At 41.2% G+C, this 22,813-nt stretch overlaps 2 protein-coding genes across 2 annotated transcripts in view; both read right to left on the bottom strand.

The window, feature by feature from the left end:
• Positions 1-3,950: 3,950 nt before the first annotated feature.
• On the bottom strand, positions 3,951-22,617 carry lman1 (lectin, mannose-binding, 1). The gene is made up of 4 exons (XM_084169935.1): positions 22,550-22,617; positions 5,246-5,405; positions 4,872-4,999; positions 3,951-4,503 (listed from the first exon to the last, which is right to left on the bottom strand). The coding sequence occupies exons 1-4, from the start codon at positions 22,603-22,605 to the stop codon at positions 4,467-4,469; spliced, it is 381 nt and encodes a 126-aa protein (XP_084026061.1). The 5' UTR covers positions 22,606-22,617; the 3' UTR covers positions 3,951-4,466.
• Positions 22,613-22,813, bottom strand: part of ccbe1 (collagen and calcium binding EGF domains 1) — a gene marked incomplete at its 3' end in the record, with an annotated part of 81,904 nt that continues 81,703 nt past the window's right edge. Inside the window, exon 11 of the mRNA XM_084169845.1 lies at positions 22,613-22,620. Within this exon, the coding sequence (XP_084025971.1) occupies positions 22,613-22,620 (8 nt within the window). The remainder of the gene's footprint in view (positions 22,621-22,813) is intronic.

Raw genomic sequence — 22,813 nt, 5'->3', positions numbered from 1 at the left:
AGTGGCCTCCATCATTCTTAAATGGAAGAAGTTTGGAGCCACCAAGACTCTTCCTAGAGCTGGCCGCCCGGCCAAACTGAGTAATCAGGGGAAAAGGGCCTTGGTCAGGGAGGTGACCAAGAACCCGATGGTCACTTTGACAGAGCTCCAGAGTTCCTCTGTGGAGATGGGAGAACCTTCCAGAAGGACAACCATCTCTGCAGCACTCCACCAATCAGGCCTTTATGGTAGAGTGGCCAGACGGAAGCCACTCCTCAGTAAAAAGGCACATGACAGCCCGCTTGGAGTTTGCCAAAAGGCACCTAAAGGACCATGAGAAACAAGATTCTCTGGTCTGATGAAACCAAGATTGAACTCTTTGGCCTGAATGCCAAACGTCACGTCTGGAGGAAACCTGGGACCATCCCTATGGTGAAGCACTGTGGTGGCAGCATCATGCTGTGGAGATGTTTTTCAGCGGCAGGGACTGGGAAACTAGTCTTGATCGAGGGAAAGATGAACGGAGCAAAGTACATTAAGATCCTTGATGAAAACCTGCTCCTCAGACTGGGGCGAAGGTTCACCTTCCAACAGCACAACAACCCTAAGCACACAGCCAAGACAACGCAGGAGTGGCTTTGGGAAAAGTCTCTGAATGTCCTTGAGTAGCCCAGCCAGAGCCCGGACTTGAACACGATTGAACATCTCTGGAGAGACCTGAAAATAGCTGTGCAGTGAAGCTCCCCATTCAACCTGACAGAGCTTGAGATTATCTGCAGAGGAGAATGGGAAAAACTCCTCAAATACAGGTGTGCCAAACTTGTAGTGTCATTCCCAAGAAGACTCGAGGTTGTTATCGCTGCCAAAGGTGCTTCGAATAAAAGTACTAAGTAAAGGGTCTGAATACTTATGTAAATGTAATATTTCAGTTTTGTTTTTGTTATACATTTTCAAAAAAAATCTAAAAACCTGTTTTTATTTTGTCATTGAGGGGTGAAAAAACAATTTAATCAATTTTAGAATAAGGCTGTAACGTAACAAAATGTGGAAAAGGTCAAGGGGTCTGAATACTTTCCGAATGCACTGTATGTAGATGTAGATTGTTATTGATTATTGCATTGTTGGGTTTTGTTCGCAAGAAAGGCATTTCACTGTACTTGTGCATGTGACATTAAAACTTGCTTCCATTCAGCCACAAGAGCATTAGTGAGGTCGGGCACTGATGTTGGGCGATTAGGCCTGGCTCGCATTCGGCGTTCCAATTCATCCCTAAGGTGTTCGATGGGGTTGAGGTCAGGGCTCTGTGCAGGCCAGTCAAGTTCTTCCACACCGATCTCGACAAACCATTTCTGTATGGACCTCGCTTTGTGCATGGGGGCATTGTTATGCTGAAACAGGAAAGGGCCTTCCCCAAACTGTGGCCACAAAGTTGGCAGCACAGAATCGTCTAGAATGTCATTGTATTCTGTAGCATCACTGGAACTAAGGGGCCTAGCCCGAACCATGAAAAACAGACCCAGACCATTATTCCTTCTCCACCAAACGTTACAGTTGGCGCTATGCATTGGGGCAGGTAGCATTCTCCTGGCATCCGCCAAACCCAGATTTGTCTGTCGGACTGCCAGATAGTGAAGCGTGATTCCACTGCTCCAGAGTCCAATGGCAGCGAGCGTTACACCACTCCAGCTGACGCTTGGCATTGCGCATGGTGATCTTAGGCTTGTGTGCGGCTGCTCGGCCATGGAAACTCATTACATGAAGCTCCCGACGAACAGTTATTGTGCTGACGTTGCTTCCAGAGGCAGTTTGGAACTCGGTGGTGAGTGTTGCAACCGAGGACAGACGATTTTTACGCGGTACACGCTTCAGCACTTGGCGGTCCCGTTCTGTGAGCTTGTGTGGCCTACCAATCCGCGGCTGAGTCGTTGTTGCTCCTAGACGTTTCCACTTCACAATAACAGCACTTACAGTTGACCGGGGCAGTTCTAGAAGGGCAGATATTTGACAAAATGACTTGTTGGAAAGGTGGCATCCTATGATGGTGCCACGTTGAAAGTCACGGAGCTCTTCAGTAAGGCCATTCTACTGCCAATGTTTGTCTATGGAGATTGCATGGCCGTGTGCTCGATTTTATACACCTGTCAGCAACGGGTGTCTGAAATAGCCAAATCCACTAATTTGAAGGGGTGTCCACATACTTTTGTATATATAGTGTATCTCTACAAGACATGACATCATATCCCAATGTTCCATTGTCAGTACTCATGCTAACTGTATGGCATGCCTAGATTAATATATTAATTTGATCAAATATGAAATAACATTTTATTTAGGACACAGTGCCATTAATTTGTTGAAATATGCCTACTGCTGCACTCATGGGTTTCCATTTGTTGCTGTTGGTATGACTGGTATGCAAAATTGTGTTCGCCTACCTATCTGTGTGGAGAGACCCATATGCAATCATTGACATAAAAGGGTCAGTTATTTCCATTCTACACTGAACAAAAATATAAACACAACATACAACAATTTCAAAGATTTTACTAAGTTACAGTTCACATAAGGAAATCATTAAATTGAAATAAATTCGGTAGGCCTTAATCTATGGATTTCACATGACTGGGAATACAGATATGCATCTATTGGTCACAGATACCTTTAAAATAAAAGGTAGGGGCGTGGGTCAGAAAACCAGTCAGTATCTGGTGTGACTACCATTTGCCTCATGCAGCGTGACACATCTCCTTCGCATGGAGTTGATCAGGCTGTTGATTGTGGCCTGTGGAATGTTGTCCCACTCCTCTTCAATGGCTGTGCGAAGTTGCTGGATATTGGCGGGAACTGGAACACGCCGTCGTACACGTCGATCCAGAACATCCCAAACATGCTCAATGGATGACATGTCTGGTGTGTATGCAGGCCATGGAAGAACTGGGACATTTTCAGCTTCCAGGAATTGTGTACAGATCCTTCCGACAAGGGGCCTTGCATTACATGCTGAAACATGAGGTGATGGCGGTGGATGAATGGCATGACAATGGGCCTTAGGATCTCGTCACTGGATCTCTGTGAATTCAAATTGCCATTGATAAAATGCAATTGTGTTCGTTGTCTTTAGCTTATGACTGCCCATACCATAACCCCACCGCCGCCATGGGGCACTCTGTTCACAATGTTGACATCAGCAAACCGCTCGCCCACACGACGCCATCTGCCCCGTACAGTTGAAACCCGGGATTCATCCATGAAGAGCACACTTCTCCAGCGTGCCAGTAGCCATCAAAGGTGAGCCTTTGCCCACTGAAGTCAGTTATGATGCCGAACTGTATATGCATACATATTAAAAGTTATTAAAGTATTAATTACCAAAATTATGAAGATTCCGGTAACTTTAATAAATTACTGGTAGCATTGCAACCCTACCTATACCTCACCACTGGCACAGAGTTGTTCTCTCTCACATAAGACCCAGCATAATGTCCTCTGTTCTTTCAGAGACAGCAGACTACCCTGCCAGAGACAGCAGCCTACCCTGCCAGAGACAGCAGCCTACCCTGCCAGAGACAGCAGCCTACCCTGCCAGAGACAGCAGCCTACCCTGCCAGAGACAGCAGCCTACCCTGCCAGAGACAGCAGCCTACCCTGCCAGAGACAGCAGCCTACCCTGCCAGAGACAGCAGCCTACCCTGCCTCCCTTAGACCAAACCTTGACCAGACTAAGCACTAATCCATGCATTAAGCTAATGTCTCTAAAAGGGATCCTGATCAAAAGTGCCAGGACGATAGTCTATCTTGCCAACTACTTTGCTGAGTTACAAGGAGTTGGCAAGACAGCACAAACAGATCTGGGACCAGGCTATGGAGGTCAAATGTAACAACAATTAGGCTACTTTTTTAATACCTGAAAACCAAAATGTAAACAATGGGATGGCATACAGTAACAAAGACCAAAACAAATCTGCAAAATGTTGGTTTGTTTTTGGTTTATGTAAATTGCTTGAGAAGAAAAAAAGAAAATGCCAGATTTTGTTTCAAGAAGACACACACTAGACATCCACTCTGGGTTTTCTTCAACACAGTTCAGAATTCATACAAAATTGCACATTTATTAAATCCACAGTTTTCCCAAGCTATGTGAATGGGTAGACAGTGTTTGTTTTGTTTTCTGGGAGTGGGAACTTATCAAAAAACTAGTCGAAAGATCAAAATGTCACCCAACGACTTGTCAAAATACTGTATAGAATATATTACATCATAATTGGAATCTTTTTAACAAAATGTCCCACACAAGCATTCATTCACATACCCTGTACATAATATCAGATCAAATTAAAATAAAGAAATTAAAAAAGAAACTTCTCAAACAAAATCAAATTTTTAAGTACAATAATTTACAATTTTGAAAAACGAAATAAACCAAAATAACCAGCAAAATGAACAGTTCCTCATTTAAATATTGTCATGATATCGATGACAGCGTTTCATCAAAAGAATTTCTTTGCTGCTGCTTCTTGTTGACTTCTGTAGAGGGAGATGAAATAATATGAGAGAGAGAGAGAGAGAGAGAGAGAGAGAGAGAGAGAGAGAGAGAGAGAGAGAGAGAGAGAGAGAGAGAGAGAGAGAGAGAGAGAGAGAGAGAGAGAGAAAGAGGAGTGAGGAGAGAGGAGAGAAAGAGGAGTGAGGAGAGAGGAGAGAAAGAGGAGTGAGAGGAGAGAAAGGAGAGAGAGGAGAGGAGAGAAAGGAGAGTTATGAACGAAACAACACTTGATTTTTTAAATGTATGTTTAAGTGTTATACTATTTTGATATTGGAGACTGCACTGTATGGCTTGCAAATTAAGCATTTCACTGTACTTGTGCATGTGATAAATAAAAACGTATTGCTCTTACTTGTACATAATGTAGCTGAAGAACAGGACTGATTGGATGACGACAAATACCAGGAAGTGTGTGGTACCCAAACAGGAAGGCATTGGAGGAGGGTCAGGGCAGATCACCACCTGCTTTTCACTGGGGCTCTACATGCAGCATAAGACACAAAGATACACTGTAAAAATACTGTAAATATTTATATTCCTCATGTCCTCTCTCTTTACCTCCTTCTCCAAACACATTGGAGGAGAAGGTCTGAGGGAGAGACCCCTTGGATCTTCTCTTCCAATGTGGTGGGCGAAGGAGGCGAAGATCGAGGAATCAAGAAAAGACTTGAGAAAGACGTGTGGAGAACCCCTGGAGATTTACAATCTAATAAGCTATTGACAAACCCCATTGCGCGTGATGAGGTGTTCGATGTTCCTCTTGACCACGTGCAGATGTTCCTTGATGTCGTTGAAGTGCTGGACTGTCTCATACGTCCCTATGCCTACTGCGTTGCCCTGATGCTGGCTGGCACCAATCTGTTTCAGAGACTCATAGAATGAGTTTCTGAGGAGAAAAACAAACAAAATGGAAGAGTCAGATCTATGTCACTGTTGACCACAGTCCACACTGCAGTAGAAACATACATACAGTGGGAAAAATTAGAAAAATTTAGCAATTTTCTACATCTCAACATCAGCACACCAGAAAGGGTAGCTAAGAAAACCCCAGCCCAAGGTAAACAACATCTGAAGTAGGCAACAACATGGAATGAATTCCAGCTAATACAGAATGAAGAGGATTCATTGAATATCTCGATGTCTTCGTATACCTAAATAATCTAAATGAGGTATGTGAACTTGAAGTCTAAGGTATTTCGGAGATGATTGAATTAAGGTTGGAGGACGTGTTTTCCCTGTGATAGTGTGTCAAATCAAATCAAAGTTTATCGGTCGCGTACACCGATTTGCAGATGTTGTCGCTGCTAGCTCCAAAAGTGCAGCAATGCCTAGCAATAAAAATAACACACATAATCCAGAAGAAAAAATAATCTGTTATGTAGGATGAGTCTAGACTAGAATACAGTATATACATATAAAGTGGGTAAAACAGTATGTAAACATTATTAAAGGGACCAGTGTTCAATGACTCTATGTACATGGGGCAGCAGTCTCTAAGGTGCAGGGTAGAGTACCGGGTGGTAGCCGGCTAGTGACAGTGACCTAAGGTTCAAAGCAAGGTACTGGGCGGAGGCCAGCTAGTTTTGACTGTTTAACAGTCTGATGGCCTTGAGATAGAAGCTGTTTTTTAATCTCTCGGTCCCAGCTTTGATGCACCTGTACGGTCTCCGCCTTCTAGATGATGTGAGGGTGTGAATGTGTGACCCAGACAGTCAGACAGGTTTATCCATGTGGTAAAGCTACTGGACAGTTCTCTGGGAACAACGCCCAGAACACTTATCCCAATTAAGAGGGAGATGAGACAGAGAGGGTGGGCAAGCACACGTGACCACTACACACAGGCCGATATACTACACACAATGCATGTGTCCCTTATATGATGCATACGTTATATTATATATTTTATGTTATCCAAATCGTATATTAGTCTATATCTATCTATCTATATCTCTGCCTTTGATACTGTGAACAATCAGATCCTTCTCTCCACCCTCTCCGAGTTGGGCATCTCCGGCGCGGCTCACTCTTGGATTGCGTCCTACCTCACAGGTCGCTCCTACCAGGTGGCGTGGCCACCTTCTGATAACCAGGTGGCGAATCGCATCTCTGCATGTCTGGCAGACATATCAGTGTGGATGACGGATCACCACCTCAAGCTGAACCTCGGCAAGACAGAGCTGCTCTTCCTCCCGGGGAAGGACTGCCCGCTCCATGATCTCGCCATCATGGTTGACAACTCCGTTGTGTCCTCCTCCCAGAGTGCGAACAGCCTTGGTGTGACCCTGGACAACACCCTGTCGTTCTCCGCTAACATCAAAGCGGTGACCCGATCCTGTAGGTTCATGCTCTACAACAGTCGCAGAGTACGACCCTACCTTACACAGGAAGTGGCACAGGTCCAAATCCAGGCACTTGTCATCTCCCGTCTGGGTTACTGCAACTCGCTGTTGGCTGGGCTCCCTGCCTGTGCCATTAAACCCCTACAACTCATCCAGAACACTGCAGCCCGTCTGTTGTTCAACCTTCCCAAGTTCTCTCACGTCACCCCGCTCCTCCGCACACTCCACTGGCTTCCAGTTGAAGCCTGCATCTGCTACAAGACCATGGTGCTTGCCTACGGAGCAGTGAGGGGAACGGCACCTCCGTACCTTCAGGCTCTGATCAGTCCCTACACCCAAACGAGGGCATTGCGTTCATCCACCTCTGGCCTGCTGGCCCCCCTACCTCTGCGGAAGCACAGTTCCCGCTCAGCCCAGTCAAAACTGTTCGCTGCTCTGGCACCCCAATGGTGGAACAAGCTCCCTCACGACGCCAGGACAGCGGAGTCACTCACCACCTTCCGGAGACACTTGAAACCCCACCTCTTTAAGGAATACCTGGGATCGGATAAAAGTAATCCTTCAACCCTCCCCCTACACCACCCCCCTCCAAAAAAAGATATATATATACAGTGGGGGAAAAAAGTATTTAGTCAGCCACCAATTGTGCAGGTTCTCCCACTTAAAAAGATGAGAGAGGCCTGTAATTTTCATCATAGGTACACGTCAACTATGACAGTCAAAATGAGGAAAAAAATTCCAGAAAATCACATTGTAGGATTTTTTATGAATTTATTTGCAAATTATGTTGGAAAATAAGTATTTGGTCAATAACAAAAGTTTCTCAATACTTTGTTATATACCCTTTGTTGGCAATGACACAGGTCAAACGTTTCTGTAAGTCTTCACAAGGTTTTCACACACTGTTGCTGGTATTTTGGCCCATTCCTCCATGCAGATCTCCTCTAGAGCAGTGATGTTTTGGGGCTGTCGCTGGGCAACACGGACTTTCAACTCCCTCCAAAGATTTTCTATGGGGTTGAGATCTGGAGACTGGCTAGGCCACTCCAGGACCTTGAAATGCTTCTTACGAAGCCACTCCTTCGTTGCCCGGGCGGTGTGCTTGGGATCATTGTCATGCTGAAAGACCCAGCCACGTTTCATCTTCAATGCCCTTGCTGATGGAAGGAGGTTTTCACTCAAAATCTCACGATACATGGCCCCATTCATTCTTTCCTTTACACGGATCAGTCGTCCTGGTCCCTTTGCAGAAAAACAGCCCCAAAGCATGATGTTTCCACCCCCATGCTTCACAGTAGGTATGGTGTTCTTTGGATGCAACTCATCATTCTTTGTCCTCCAAACACGACGAGTTTAGTTTTTACCAAAAAGTTATATTTTGGTTTCATCTGACCATATGACATTCTCCCAATCCTCTTCTGGATCATCCAAATGCACTCTAGCAAACTTCAGACGGGCCTGGACATGTACTGGCTTAAGCAGGGGGACACGTCTGGCACTGCAGGATTTGAGTCCCTGGCGGCGTAGTGTGTTACTGATGGTAGGCTTTGTTACTTTGGTCCCAGCTCTCTGCAGGTCATTCACTAGGTCCCCCCGTGTGGTTCTGGGATTTTTGCTCACCGTTCTTGTGATCATTTTGACCCCACGGGGTGAGATCTTGCGTGGAGCCCCAGATCGAGGGAGATTATCAGTGGTCTTGTATGTCTTCCATTTCCTAATAATTGCTCCCACAGTTGATTTCTTCAAACCAAGCTGCTTACCTATTGCAGATTCAGTCTTCCCAGCCTGGTGCAGGTCTACAATTTTGTTTCTGGTGTCCTTTGACAGCTCTTTGGTCTTGGCCATAGTGGAGTTTGGAGTGTGACTGTTTGAGGTTGTGGACAGGTGTCTTTTATACTGATAACAAGTTCAAACAGGTGCCATTAATACAGGTAACGAGTGGAGGACAGAGGAGCCTCTTAAAGAAGAAGTTACAGGTCTGTGAGAGCCAGAAATCTTGCTTGTTTGTAGGTGACCAAATACTTATTTTCCACCATAATTTGCAAATAAATTCATTAAAAATCCTACAATGTGATTTTCTGGATTTTTTTTCCTCAATTTGTCTGTCATAGTTGACGTGTACCTATGATGAAAATTACAGGCCTCTCTCATCTTTTTAAGTGGGAGAACTTGCACAATTGGTGGCTGACTAAATACTTTTTTTCCCCACTGTGTGTGTATATATATATATATATATATATATATATATATATATATATATATATATATATATATATATATATATATATATATATAGTAAAGTGGTTGTCCCACTGGCTATCATAGGGTGAATGCACCAATCTGTAAGTCGCTCTGGATAAGAGCTTCTGCTAAATGACGAAAATGTAAATATATATACAGTGTCTATATATCTCTATATACAGTATCTATCTATCGCTCTCTATATATACAGTATCTATCCACCTCTAGTCAACGGTGTGCATAGCAAAACAAAATAATTTGTGAGGATGGCTGGATCACAGCTCCTCCACTCCAAAAGTTTGATGAGAAATAATAATAATAATAATAATAATAATAATAATAATAATAATAATAATAATATTATGCCATTTAGCAGACGCTTTTATCCAAAGCGACTTACAGTCATGACTGTAAACATACTGTAATGAACAATTTATCATCTTAATATTACAGCGAATAGTCCAAATTCATCCTTAATTCTCTTTTGCTTTCAAAAGTTAATTTATCCTCCAACCCCAAAAAATATCACGAATAATGATTGCTAAATTCATCTCCTCTAAAAACACGTTAACCCAGATATACTGTATCTGCAATCTAGCAAAGTTACATTATAGACATAATGTATTGACACCACTTATAACTAAGACCATAAGCATTCATTTTAGCCAAATTTAAAGGCAAATTTAGGATTTGTAATCTCTTAAATGGGTTGTGATGCATTTGACAGTTTACTGAGTATACAATACTCCTGGACTTGATTAAGAATTCATAGGCCCCGGGGCTTTGTTTATTTTTTAGCAGTAGTGCTGAGCGATTAACCAACATTTCTGTTATTTGTCCGTTTTTAAACAACTAATTGACCTACATCGGTTCAATTATTTGAATTCCATTTTGTTCCGTTTCCCCCCCCGTGAGCTCAATGAGCACATTGCACAGTTTCTCTAGAGATAAATCAGATCCAGCCTGAACTGTGCGATGTAGTAGGGAGTTGTAGTTTCCAACAGGCCAATATCCTATATAGTTTAGCGCATAAAACGTGGTAATTAACTACAATGACCATAATCCATTGCGCATCTACTTGTCCGGTGGTCAGTGTTTACGCCTGATACAGAAGAGGCAGAAGAATCCAATCGTGAGTGGAGAGAGAGAGAGAGCAGCTGTCGCTTCACCAGGTATCTCTACCTGAAAATACATGATCTAAGTGATTGATAGTTGGTATTCAGCAGTCATAAATGTATACCTTATTTACTTTGAAGAACTACTAAAATAGTGATTTAGTCAGACAGCATAGGCAGCAGCTCTATAGAGATGAGATGATGACTTGGAATGAAATAAAGTCATCAAATAAAACAAATGTAATATACACAACAACTGAAATATTTTATTAAAGTAATGTGAATAAATGATTAGTAGGTGATAAGCAGTAATGGGCAGTCACTACCATCATGGGACTTGTATTAATTGTTTTATTCTGTGTTACAGCATTCAACCCAAATAATCGAAACCGAAATAAAAAAAACTATTATTTTCGAACAATCCAACCGAAACGCATTTTTCTGGCATGGTTTAAGTCCACTTGTAGAATCTATGCCAAGGCGCATTGAAGCTGTTCTGGCAGCTCGTGGTGGCCGAACACCCTTTAAAATACACTTTATTAATCAGTTACCTGATCAACGCCAACACAGGCATACGTGCTCTGAAGGCAGCGGCACACATCGGTAGAACACCCAAGGCAACCCAGAAACAATGTGAATGATAGTGCGGGTTTCATACAGTTTGGGTTCGTTAAGCCCCACCAAAAGTCCCCCCCAGAGCTAAGAAATGACAGCCAACGTACTGTAATGAACAATATATAAATCGTAATGTAACAGTGAAAGGTCCAAAGTCAATCTCTAAATCCTCTTTAGGATCTTCTCTTTTACTCCCAAAAGGCCATTTATCCTTAAACTTCAGAAACAAAATCTACCATCCAACAAAAAACGGCATGATTGCTGAATTAATCCCATGTTCTTAACCCAGATGTACAGTATCTTAATAAAAACGACTTACTTAGTGAAATGTTATATATCATATTCAATCTACCAAGGTTTAAAACAGAAAAAAATGTCTTCAAACTATTTATAAATAATACCAAAAGTATTGACCTTAGCCCAGGGCAAATTTAGGATTGGGAATCTCTCAAATGTGTTGTGATGGTGGCCTAGTGGCCTGAGCCGCCGTCTATGGTGTCGGTTTGGGTCTGAATCCCGCCTACTGCCCTTTGACACAAACTCTTCTCTCCAAAACAAACTAAATAGAATTATTGTCAAATTGACTGTGTCTATAAAATATATATAGTATGTACAAGCTGGAAGTAGAGGCCTAAGCATTGTTGTTCACTAGTTTAGTCCAATTAGGGAAGGATGTGTATATACAGTTGAAGTCGGAAGTTTACATACACTTAGGTTGGAGTCATTAAAACTCGTTTTTCAACCACTCCACACATTTTTTGTTAACAAACTATAGTTTTGACAAGTCTGTTAAGACATCTACTTTGTGCATGACACAAGTAATCTTTCCAAGAATTGTTTACAGACAGATTATTTCACTTATAATTCACTGTATCACAATTCCAGTGGGTCAGAAGTTTACATACACTAAGTTGACTGTGCCTTTAAACAGCTTGGAAAACTCCAGAAAATGATGTCATGGCTTTAGAAGCTTCTGATAGGCTAATTGACATCATTTGAGTGAATTGGAGGTGCACCTGTGGATGTATTTCAAGGCCTACCTTCAAACTCAGTGCCTCGTTGCTTGACATCATTGGAAAATAAAAAGATTTTTAAGTAATACATTTGCATTTTATTGCATGACATAAGTATTTGATCACCTACCAACCAGTAAGGGGGAGAATGGCCTTGGTCAGGGAGGTGACCAAGAACCCGATGGTCACTCTGACAGAGCTCTAGAGTTCCTCTGTGGAGATGGGAGAACCTTCCAGAAGGACAACCATCTTTGCAGCACTCCACCAATCAGGCCTTTATGGTAGAGTGGTTAGACGGAAGCCACTCCTCAGTAAAAGGCATGACAGCCCGCTTGGAGTTTGCCAAAAGGCACCTAAAGACTCTCAGACCATGAGAAACAAGATTCTCTGGTCTGATGAAATCAAGATTGAACTCTTTGGTCTGAATGCAAAGCATCACGTCTGGAGGAAACCAGGCACCACTCATCACCTGGCCAATACCATCCCTACGGTGAAGCATGGTGGTGGCAGCATCATGCTGTGGGGATGTTTTTCTGCGGCAGGGACCGGGAGACTGGTCAGGATTGAGAGAAAGATGAACGGAGCAAAGTACAGAGAGATCCTTGATGAAAACCTGCTATAGTGTGCTCAGGACCTCAGACTGGTGCGAAAGTTCACCTTCCAACAAGACAACGACCCTAAGCACACAGCCAAGACAACGCAGGAGTGCTTTGGGAAAAGTCTCTGAATGTCCTTGAGTGGCCCAGCCAGAGCCCGGACTTGAACCCTCTGGAGAGACCTAAAAATAGCTGTGCAGCGATGCTCCCCTCCCAACCTGACAGAGCTTGAGAGGATCTGCAGAGAAGAATGGGAGAAACTCCCCAAATACAGGAGTGCCAAGCTTGTAGCATCATACCGAAGAAGACTTGAGGCTGTAATTGCTGCCAAAGGTGCTTAAACAAAGTACTGAGTATAGGGTCTGAATACTTATGTAAAATGTAATATTTCAGTTTTCTATTTTCAATAAATTTGCAAAAATTTCTAAACACCTGTAATTGCTTTGTCACTATGGGCTATTGTGTGTAGATTGATGAGGGATTGTAAAAAAATAAAAATAAAAAATAGAATAAGGCTGTAACGTAACAATGTGGAAAAAGTCAAGTGGTCTGAATACGTTCCGAATGCACTAAATGGGTTGTGATGGATTTGTCCGTTTACAATACTCCTTTCTTTTTTAAATTGTTTGCTAGTTAGGGGTTAACCTAAACCAGTATAATACATGGTATTGTCTATTGAAACCAGAATGTTTTTTAATTACATTGTGGCATCTGTAAATGTGCAATCAAAAGTGCCCATATTGAGAAAATGTGCAATACGCAGGAGTTAGTGGCGTGTATCAAAAGAGCAGAATAAGACTCAGTTGACTTTTTAATAAAGAGAACAAGATCACGTTTCTGATTAAATTACATTTTCTCATAACGTATTATTACTAACAGGAGGGGTACGTCTTTTCCCATTAATATTGTCTTAACATTTAAGATGATTACAAGCTAAAAACACTTCTGACAAATGAAAGCAATTGGAAGGCTGTAAGTATGCAGCTCTAGAGGGAACTGCGACATCAAGAAAGCAATCAGAAGGATCCCATGTTTTGTATCTGTGTATGAAGGATGTATTTAAAGACTGATGTCTAATCCTCCAAGGACAAATGGTGCTAAGATGGTGTCCTTTTCTTGCAGAAAGCCCAGGGCCACGTGTCACAGAGCACACAGCTGAGGGTTGGCCGGACAGTTTAAGTCAAAGATGTTTGTATAAACAAAATTAAATTTGTTTCTCAAAATTAAGAAGCAGGCAAATCTCCCTCGAGAAAGTAAGTGAACATTTATTAAACTGTGAGTCTAATCTTTATCTTGTCCAAGTGACCCATTTATGAGAAAGCCCTTCTCAGATCAGAGAACATAATTTACCAGAGACTAACAGTCAGACGAGGTCAATCATAAATCATAATTCACGTCTCTATAGAGGGGTCAAGACCTTAACGAGGGCATCATCTACTAGATTATAATCCCATACAGACCAATCACTTTACTGCATAATAGAGCCAGATGTACAGTCTGTCTGTACTGTGTTTAAATATAGTATGTATTAATGTTGCAGCGGTTGGTATGCATTGTATGCTATAGTATGCATTGGTTGAAGCTCAATGTTAAATTCAAATCTCCCTACCATCATATTTAAACCAACGTCGACGGAAATTCGCAAATCAACTTGGCGGTACACAACACACTCCCCACCTCTCGCCATAATCCATCCGGCCATAACAGAGAATCCCTATATCGGATTTTTGACAGGGGTTGTTAGCACTAGGGTCGTCAGACAATTGTTTTGCCCAAACCTAGCTCAAATTCATATTATAACAAAGCTACAGTTATAAACGTTTATTATTAAAATTCACAATTTACCGCTCTCACATGCACATTTCTGCCCAATGAAAACCAACGACGTGCTACCTTTTCTGTAGCATTTCTGACAATGCTAACATCTTTTCAGCCGAATCTCAGAGTTCTAAACCAGTCGAGCAACTCGGTTGCTGTGCAACAGTTGCTGTGCAACAGTAGCAGCTAGCTAGCAGAAGGCTAGCAGCTGTAGCTAGCTAGCTAAAAACCAGTTGGCTGAGAAGCAAAAGGAAGCTAGCTCTGTATATTTTGCTAAATAAACTGTTTTATTTGATAAACTGCTTACCTGGACACTTGCGTGTAATCAGAGCACAAATAAGCTAGCAAACCTCCTTGGCTGCTATTAAAGCCAGTCAGATGCACCATACTTTGGGAACTTTGGGGAAACTGCCACGCTGCTAATTTATAACACACCAGACAGACACGTCACTGTTAGAAGATCCAGAGTTAATTCTAGCCCTTAACATATACATTAATTCAGTACGCTCCCTCCTCAGTCAATTACATTTTATTCTTGTCATTAGAATCCAAATGTGCGCCGACTGATTAACACAGTGTCAAGTTACTTTTCAATGTGTTCCTGAAAACCTGAAGTTGCCATCCACAAGTAAAAAGTAGCAAATAAAATAATATTTGATTTGCCACATGCGCCGAATACAACAGGTGTAGACCTTACAGTGAAATACTTGACTCAAGCCCTTAACCAACAAAGCAGTTTAAAAAATATATAAGTGTTAAGTAAAAAACAGATACGTAAAAAATACTAATAACAAATAATTAATTAAAGAGCAGCAGTAAAATAAACAAATTATAGTATTGGCAAGTCGGTTAGGACATTTACTTTGTGCATGACACAAGTATTTTTTCCAACAATTGTTTACAGACAGATTATTTCACGTATAATTCACTGTATCACAATTCCAGTGGGTCAAAAGTTTACATACACTATGTTGACTGTGCCTTTAAACAGCTTGGAAAATTCCAGAAAATGTGGTCATGGCTTTAGAAGCTTCTGATAGGCTAATTGACATAATTTGAGTCAATTGGAGGTGTACCTGTGGAAGTATTTCAAGGCCTACCTTCAAACTCAGTGCCTCTTTGCTTGACATCATGGGAAAATCAAAAGAAATCAGCCAAGACCTCAGAAAAAATATTGTAGACCTCCACAAGTCTGGTACATCCTTGGGAGCAATTTCCAAACGCCTAAAGGTACCATGTTCATCTCTACAAACAATAGTACGCAAGTATAAACACCATGGGACCACGCAGCCGTCATACCGCTCAGGAAGGAGACGCGTTCTGTCTCCTAGAGATTAATGTACTTTGGTGCGAAAAGTGCAAATCAATCCCAGAACAACAGCAAAGGACCTTGTGAAGATGCTGGAGGAAACAGGTACAAAAGTATCTATATCCACAGTAAAACGAGTCCTATATCGACATAACCTGAAAGGCCGTTCAGCAAGGAAGTAGCCACTGCTCCAAAACCGCCATAAAAAAGCCAGACTACGGTTTGCAACTGCACATGGGGACAAAGACCGTACTTTTTGGAGAAATGTCCTCTGGTCTGATGAAACAAAAATAGAACTGTTTGGCCATAATGACCATCGTTATGTTTGGAGGAAAAAGGGGGATGCTTGCAAGCCGAAGAGCACCATCCCAACCGTGAAGCACGGGGGTGTCAGCATAAATGCTGTGGGGGTGCTTTGCTACAGGAGGGACTGGTGCACTTCACAAAATAGATGGCATCATGAGGAAGGAAAATTATGTGGATATATTGAAGCAACATCTCAAGACATCAGTCAGGAAGTCCAAGCTTGGTCGCAAATGGGTCTTCCAAATGGACAATGACCCCAAGCATACTTCCAAAGTTGTGGCAAAATGGCTTAAGGACAACAGTCAAGGTATTGGAGTGGCCATCACAAAGCCCTGACCTCAATCCTATAGAAAATGTGTGGGCAGAACTGAAAAAGCGTGTGCGAGCAAGGAGGCCTACAAACCTGACTCAGTTACACCAGCTATGTCAGGAGGAATGGGCCAAAATTCACCTAACTTATTGTGGGAAGCTTGTGGAAGGCTACCCGAAACGTTTGACCCAAGTTAAACAATTTAAAGGCAATGTTACCAAATACTAATTGAGTGTATGTAAAATTCTGACCCACTGGGAATGTGATGAAATAAATAAAAGCTGAAATAAATAATTCTCTACTATAATTTGGACATTTCACATTCATAAAATAAAGTGGTGATCCTAACTGACCTAAGACAGGTGTGTTTTACTAGGATTAAATGTCAGGAATTGTGAAAAACTAAGTTGAAATGTATTTGGCTAAGGTGTAGTTAAACTTCCGACTTCAACTGTACATTTGAATAATAAAGAAACACAGTACATCGCCATTACAACTTAGTGCTTTCAAAAAGTACTCATACCCTTTGACTTATTCCACATTTTGCTGGTGTTACACAGCCGGAATTCAAAATGGATTATATATATATTTTTAATTCTCACAAATCTTGCCCTAAACATAACGCTTTGTATTCAGGACATAAAGTTAATTTCTTTGCCAAATGTTTTGCCGTTTTACTTTAGTGCCTTATTGCAAACATGCATGTTTTGGAATATTTGTATTCTGTAAAAGCTTCCTTGTCACTGTCATTTAGGTTAGTATTGTGGAGTTACTACAATGTTGTTGATCCATCCTCAGTTCTCATATCATAACCATTACATTCTTACTGTTTTAAAGTCACCATTGGCCTCATGGTGAAATCCCTGAGCGGTTTCCTTCCGCTCTGTCAACAGTTAGGAAGGACGCCTGTATCTTTGTAGTGACTGGGCGCATTGATAAACCATCCAAAGTCCAATAAATAACTTCACCATGCTCAAAGGGATATTCAATGTCTGTTTATTTTTTCCCCCATCTAACAATAGGTGCCCTTTTTTGCGAGGCATTGGAAAAACCTCCCTGGTCTTTGTGGTTGAATCTGTGTTTGAAATTCACTGCTCGACTTAGGGACCTTACAGATAATTGTATGTGTGGGGTACAGAGATGAGGTAGTCATTAAAAAAAACACATTAAACACTATTATTGCACACAGAGTGAGGCCATGCAAGTTATTATGACTTAAGCAAATTTTTACTACTGAACTTATTTAGGCTTGCCATAACAAACGGGGTTGAATACTTGACTCAAGACATTTCAGCTTTTCATTTGTTATTAACATTTCTAAAAACAGAATTCCACTTTGACATTATGGGGTATTGTGTGCTGGCCAGTGACAAAATTCAGGCTGTAACTATTAACATATTACGGTGAACGTATTACCGCCACACCGGTAGTCACAAGTCATGACGGCAGTCAAATTCCAGTGACCGTTTAGTCACGGTAATTAGGCTTCTCCAAGCTCTGATGCTGCCGATGGTCATTAGTTGCCTACCAAACTTGCTAACTGCCTTGTACTCAGCACTCTATTGTCCCACTAATCACTCTGACATCAATGCAAACGTAATTGGAAATCTAATCAAACACTTCATGAGAGCCCATGAGCTCATCCAGTGCACATTACTTTAGGCTATGCAATTGCGAGAGAAAATAGAGTTTTGGTGGCCTCTATTAAAAAGAGGAGGATCCCATCAGCTTTCTATAGGCTAGGCCTACTATATTTATTTCTTAACTTTCCTAATATTAAGCACATTGCTTCTTACAACAGGAGTATAGCTTGCCTGGCTGGCATGAAAATGAACCACAGGAAAAGCGTCCTCCATTCGCTATTGAAGCGCATAGATGACACATGTATTTTCCCCCTGCCCCTGTTTCGAGACAGGTGCATGATAACGGTCCATTCTAAAATCAAAACAAAATGTCACACATATTATTTAATATATGTAAAGACAAGTTTAAATCAAGAATAGTTTGATGGGTGACAATATTAGCCTATCACTTGTGAATGATATATTATCACTTGAATGATGTCCAGCTTGTGTGCAGTAAGACAAGAAACAGCACAGGCCTTTTTTATGACTTTTTCTAATCATAGTCGTACAACTCATGTAGCCTAGCCCATAGGCCTATATGTTTTGATAAGGTTTGTATCACAGTGGCCAAACAACTTCTTAAAATGAAGCACATTATTCAGCTTTACAACGGTTGTAGAGCACTAACTGGCATACATACGCAGCGGGTGAGTTTCACGTTTGGGGAAGATCATTTTCACCATACAAATGCACCTTTACAATAAAAGCATTACATGCATAATCGCATTTGCGGTCACTTTTGAGAATGGTGTTTTCCCGCTAACTGATTGCATTTTGGAACATTTGCCGTGTGCGCATTGCTGCGCATATGTGAAGAAATAGCCTAATAGTTTATCAACATTTTATGCTAAACCTTCTGATCTGTTGTGTCAGCCTCATTGCTTTTAAAAGGTTTTATTTAAAAAAAAAATGTTTTGTCATTTAGCAGACGCTCTTATCCAGAGAGACTTACAGTTAGTGAGTACATACATTTTTCATTCTAATTTCTTATTAATTTGGGATCTATCGCAAAACACAACTGTCCCAGACTATGGAATATTTCTTTCTCGCACAGAATAGGTCAATTTTTGTACTATGGGGGATAGTAGATTGACATAGGCTAGTGCTTCTGCTAGTGCAGCCTGCGCATACCATCAGTCGCATCATGCAGCCTTAGAATGTATTAAAAATCCATGTTTGTATCATAACTCAAGTTGCATAAATAACTCTAAATTAAGCATATAAGAGGACCTGTTTCTTTGTTAACCACTCACAGAATAGCCGCATGTGCGCACTTCCTCAAATCGTTTGAAGAAAATATCCTTTCTATTTTATTCAGCTACATTCAATTGTATTCTTCATACTATAAAATCATATAAAATAATGCCATGGAATTCTAAGCACATCTTGTCTGCTAAATGAACTGGTGTAGCCCACAGCCATATGGCATGGCCAGATCAGGACAACTCAGAGTATGCTATTATTTTCTTCTGAAATAGACTACATTTTGGCAGTCATGACAAAATGTAATGTGGAAAAGGTTAAGGGGTGTGAATACTTTCTGAAGGCACAGTATATACTTTTACAACCATATAATTCTACAGTTATGAAAAACTAGTCCAATAATAATAATACTAATAATTAACACTAGTTAGCCTTGATGAATATAATCACTAAGTTTACTGCAACATAATAAAATAAAAAAATAAAATAAAAAACTTGACAATTGAGTAAACAAATGTTATCTGAATTTGATCATATCAAATTATTATTTTGGTAAGACTTTATTTGAATAGTCTATAGAGCATCTAGAGATGGACCATCTATACACTATCAGTAACCTTAACCCTTATCCTAAACTTAACCCTAACCTAAGCAAGCAGTTGCTTATCAACAGACGGTCATACCATCAACAAAATATCTGTAGAGCATCTACTGACCTAAAATCTGGACTATCCAAAATAAAGTGTGATCATTCTTTAATAATTTTCTTGGAATATGGCTTTGTCTCGCCATTATTGTTGAATATTTTGTTTGTGTGATCGGATCTGTCTGTCTACACCTTTTCTCCAAAGCACCTTAGGACAACATAATACTTAAGCACAAATATGTTATTGTTAATCGTCAACGGACAAGAAAAAAATTGATGTAACTAATGTTTTCGACAAAGAACGGAGATTCTCATCTTTCATCAGGATTAAGTACCACAATCAAACCTTTATTTGTATCGCCAGCCTCAAACAAAAGACTAACATAGTCTTAATCTGTATTATCCTAAGATGATATGAAAAGCCTGGGATGCTGACAGATGACAGGTAGTTAAAGAATAGGGATATTTAAATGTTTTCCATTTACCATTTACTTTACCAGTGCATTCAGAAAGTATTCAGACCCCTTGACTTTTTCCACATTTTATTACGTTACAGCCCTTATTCTAAAAATGATTTAATTGTCCCCCCCCCTCATCATTCTACACACAATACCCCATAACGACAAAAGCGAAAACAGGTTTTTAGTAATTTATTAAAAATAACACATTTATATAAGTATTCAGACCCTTTGCTATGAGACTCGAAATTGAGCTCAGGTGTGTCCTGTTTCCATTGATCATCCTTGAGATGTTTCTACAACTTGATTGGAGTCCACCTGTGGTAAATTCAATTGATTGGACATGATTCGGAAAGGCACACACCTGTCTATATAAGGTCCCACAGTTGACAGTGCATGTCAGAGAAAAAAACCAAGCCATGAGGTCGAAGGAATTGTCCGTAGAGCTCCGAGACAGGATTGTGTCGAGGCACAGATCTGGGGAAGGGTACCAAACAATTTCAGTAGCATTGAAGGTCCCCAAGAACACAGTGGCCTCCATCATTCTTAAATGGAAGAAGTTTGGAACCACCAAGACTCTTCCTAGAGCTGGCTGCCCTGCCAAACTGAGCTATCAGGAGAGAAGAGCCTTGGTCAGGGAGGTGACCAAGAACCCGATGGTCACTCTGACAGAGCTCTGGAGTTCCTCTGTGGAGTAGGGAGAACCTTCCAGAAGGACAAGCATCTCTGCAGCACTCCTCCAATCAGGCCTTTATGGTAGAGTGGCCTGATGGAAGCCACTCCTCAGCAAAAGGCACACTTGGAGTTTGTCAAAAGGCACCTAAAGGACTCTCAGACCATGAGAAACAAGATTCTCTGGTCTGATGAAACCAAGATTGAACACTTTGGCCTGAATGCCAAGAGTCACGTCTGGAGGAAACCTGGCACCATCCCTTCGGTGAAGCATGGTGGTGGCAGGATCATGCTGTGGGGATGTTTTTCAGTGGTAGGGACTGGGAGACTAGTCATGATCGAGGGAAAGTTGAACGGAGCAAAGTACAGAGAGATCCTTGATGAAAACCTGCTCCAGAGCACTCAGGACCTCAGACTGGGGTGAAGGTTCACCTTCCAACAGGACAACGACCCTAAGCACACAGCCAAGACAACGCAGGAGTGGTTCGGGACAAGTCTCTGAATGTCCTTGAGTGGCTCTGCCAGAGCCCGGACTTGATCCCGATTGAACATCTCTGGAGAGACCTGAAAATAGCTGTGCAGCGACGCTGCCCTTCCAACCTGACAGAGCTTGAGAAGATCTGCAGAGAAGAATGGGAGAAACTCCCCAAATACAGGTGTGCCAAGTTTGTAGCGTCATACCCAAGAAGACTCAAGGCTGTAATCGCTGCCAAAGGTTCTTCAACAAAAGTACTGAGTAAAGGGTCGGAATACTTAAGTAAATGTGATATCATTTTTTTTTATTTGTAATAAATTCGCTGAAAAATCTAAAAATCTGCTTTTGCTTTGTCATTATGGGGCATTGTGTGTAGATTGAAGAGGAAAAAAAACAATTTAATCAATTTCAGAAAAAGGCTGTAACGTAACAAAATGTGGGAAAAAAATCAAGGGGTCTGAATACTTTCCGTAAAAAGTAAAGATCTGGAAACAGTGGCCAGGTAATCAAACTAAAGAATGGATTGCTGTCAAAACCTTGTCAATAGACTGCTTAAAGGGTAAGGAAACCAATATGTCATTTTGTCATTTGGTTCAACTATCCCTTTAAATCTATCAGAACTTGAAAATATAGACATATTTAGGAAACAATGGTTATCTCAAATAACAGACATATATAATGGTTAGGCTATATGGTATATCACCTCAAAGAACTGACAAGGTCCACGTTAGAAACAGTCCAACAGTCATGATGTTATCAGAAGAAAAAAAAAAAAAATATATATTTAATCGCCTAGAATGCAGCTCTGACGCTCTATAAAACTAAAGAACCGCAACCCAGACTCATATTTTCATGCACAAAACACAGCGAGAGTCAGCAAACAAAAGCTGAACATAAATATGGATTAGGGATGAGCTACTGGGGAGATAAGGGGTCTATCCCATTTGGGGGGGGGGGGGGTGTAGTGGAGGAGGTTTAAGGTATCATAGTCTGGGGGCTTGTAGTTAAGGTATCATAGTAAATCCTACAGACCAGGGGGGGATTTCAGACGGGAAAGCAAGAGACTAAAGATTGCAGATTATTAGATCTAGGCTGAGACACCTACGGTAGCAGAGTATTGTATTGTGAGATTAAATATGAGATTTAATAAGGATTTCTTTATGGCCTGGATTGAAACAATAGCTTGTTTGTCTGGAATATCAGCTCTACATACAGTACTGTGTGTGATAAACAAATACAGTTAAAGAATAATAACAAAACAACAAATGTCTGTTGTTACGGTTACCCACCTCAACTCGTTCAGGTTCCTCAGTACCTCCTGTTGTGTTGCAACCACTGCACCCATCTCTTGACTAGGAGCCTGAAGAATCAAACAATTCAATAAACTTATTCATCACCCAAGGGGGCAATTATTGAAACATGTTATCATTCTTTTTAGTAAAGTGATCAAATTCTGTATTTGTGTGTGGCTCTATTGATATGAACAATGTGTGTGTGTGTGTGTGTGTGTGTGTTCTTGTACGTGTGTGTTTGTATGTATGTGCACTCGTGGG

This window comes from Coregonus lavaretus (assembly GCF_964263955.1).
Source record: "Coregonus lavaretus genome assembly, chromosome: 10".
Classification (NCBI taxonomy): Eukaryota; Metazoa; Chordata; class Actinopteri; order Salmoniformes; family Salmonidae; genus Coregonus; species Coregonus lavaretus.
The sequence above is the reverse complement of the archived record's forward strand: the minus strand, read 5'-3'. Positions and strand labels throughout refer to the sequence as shown.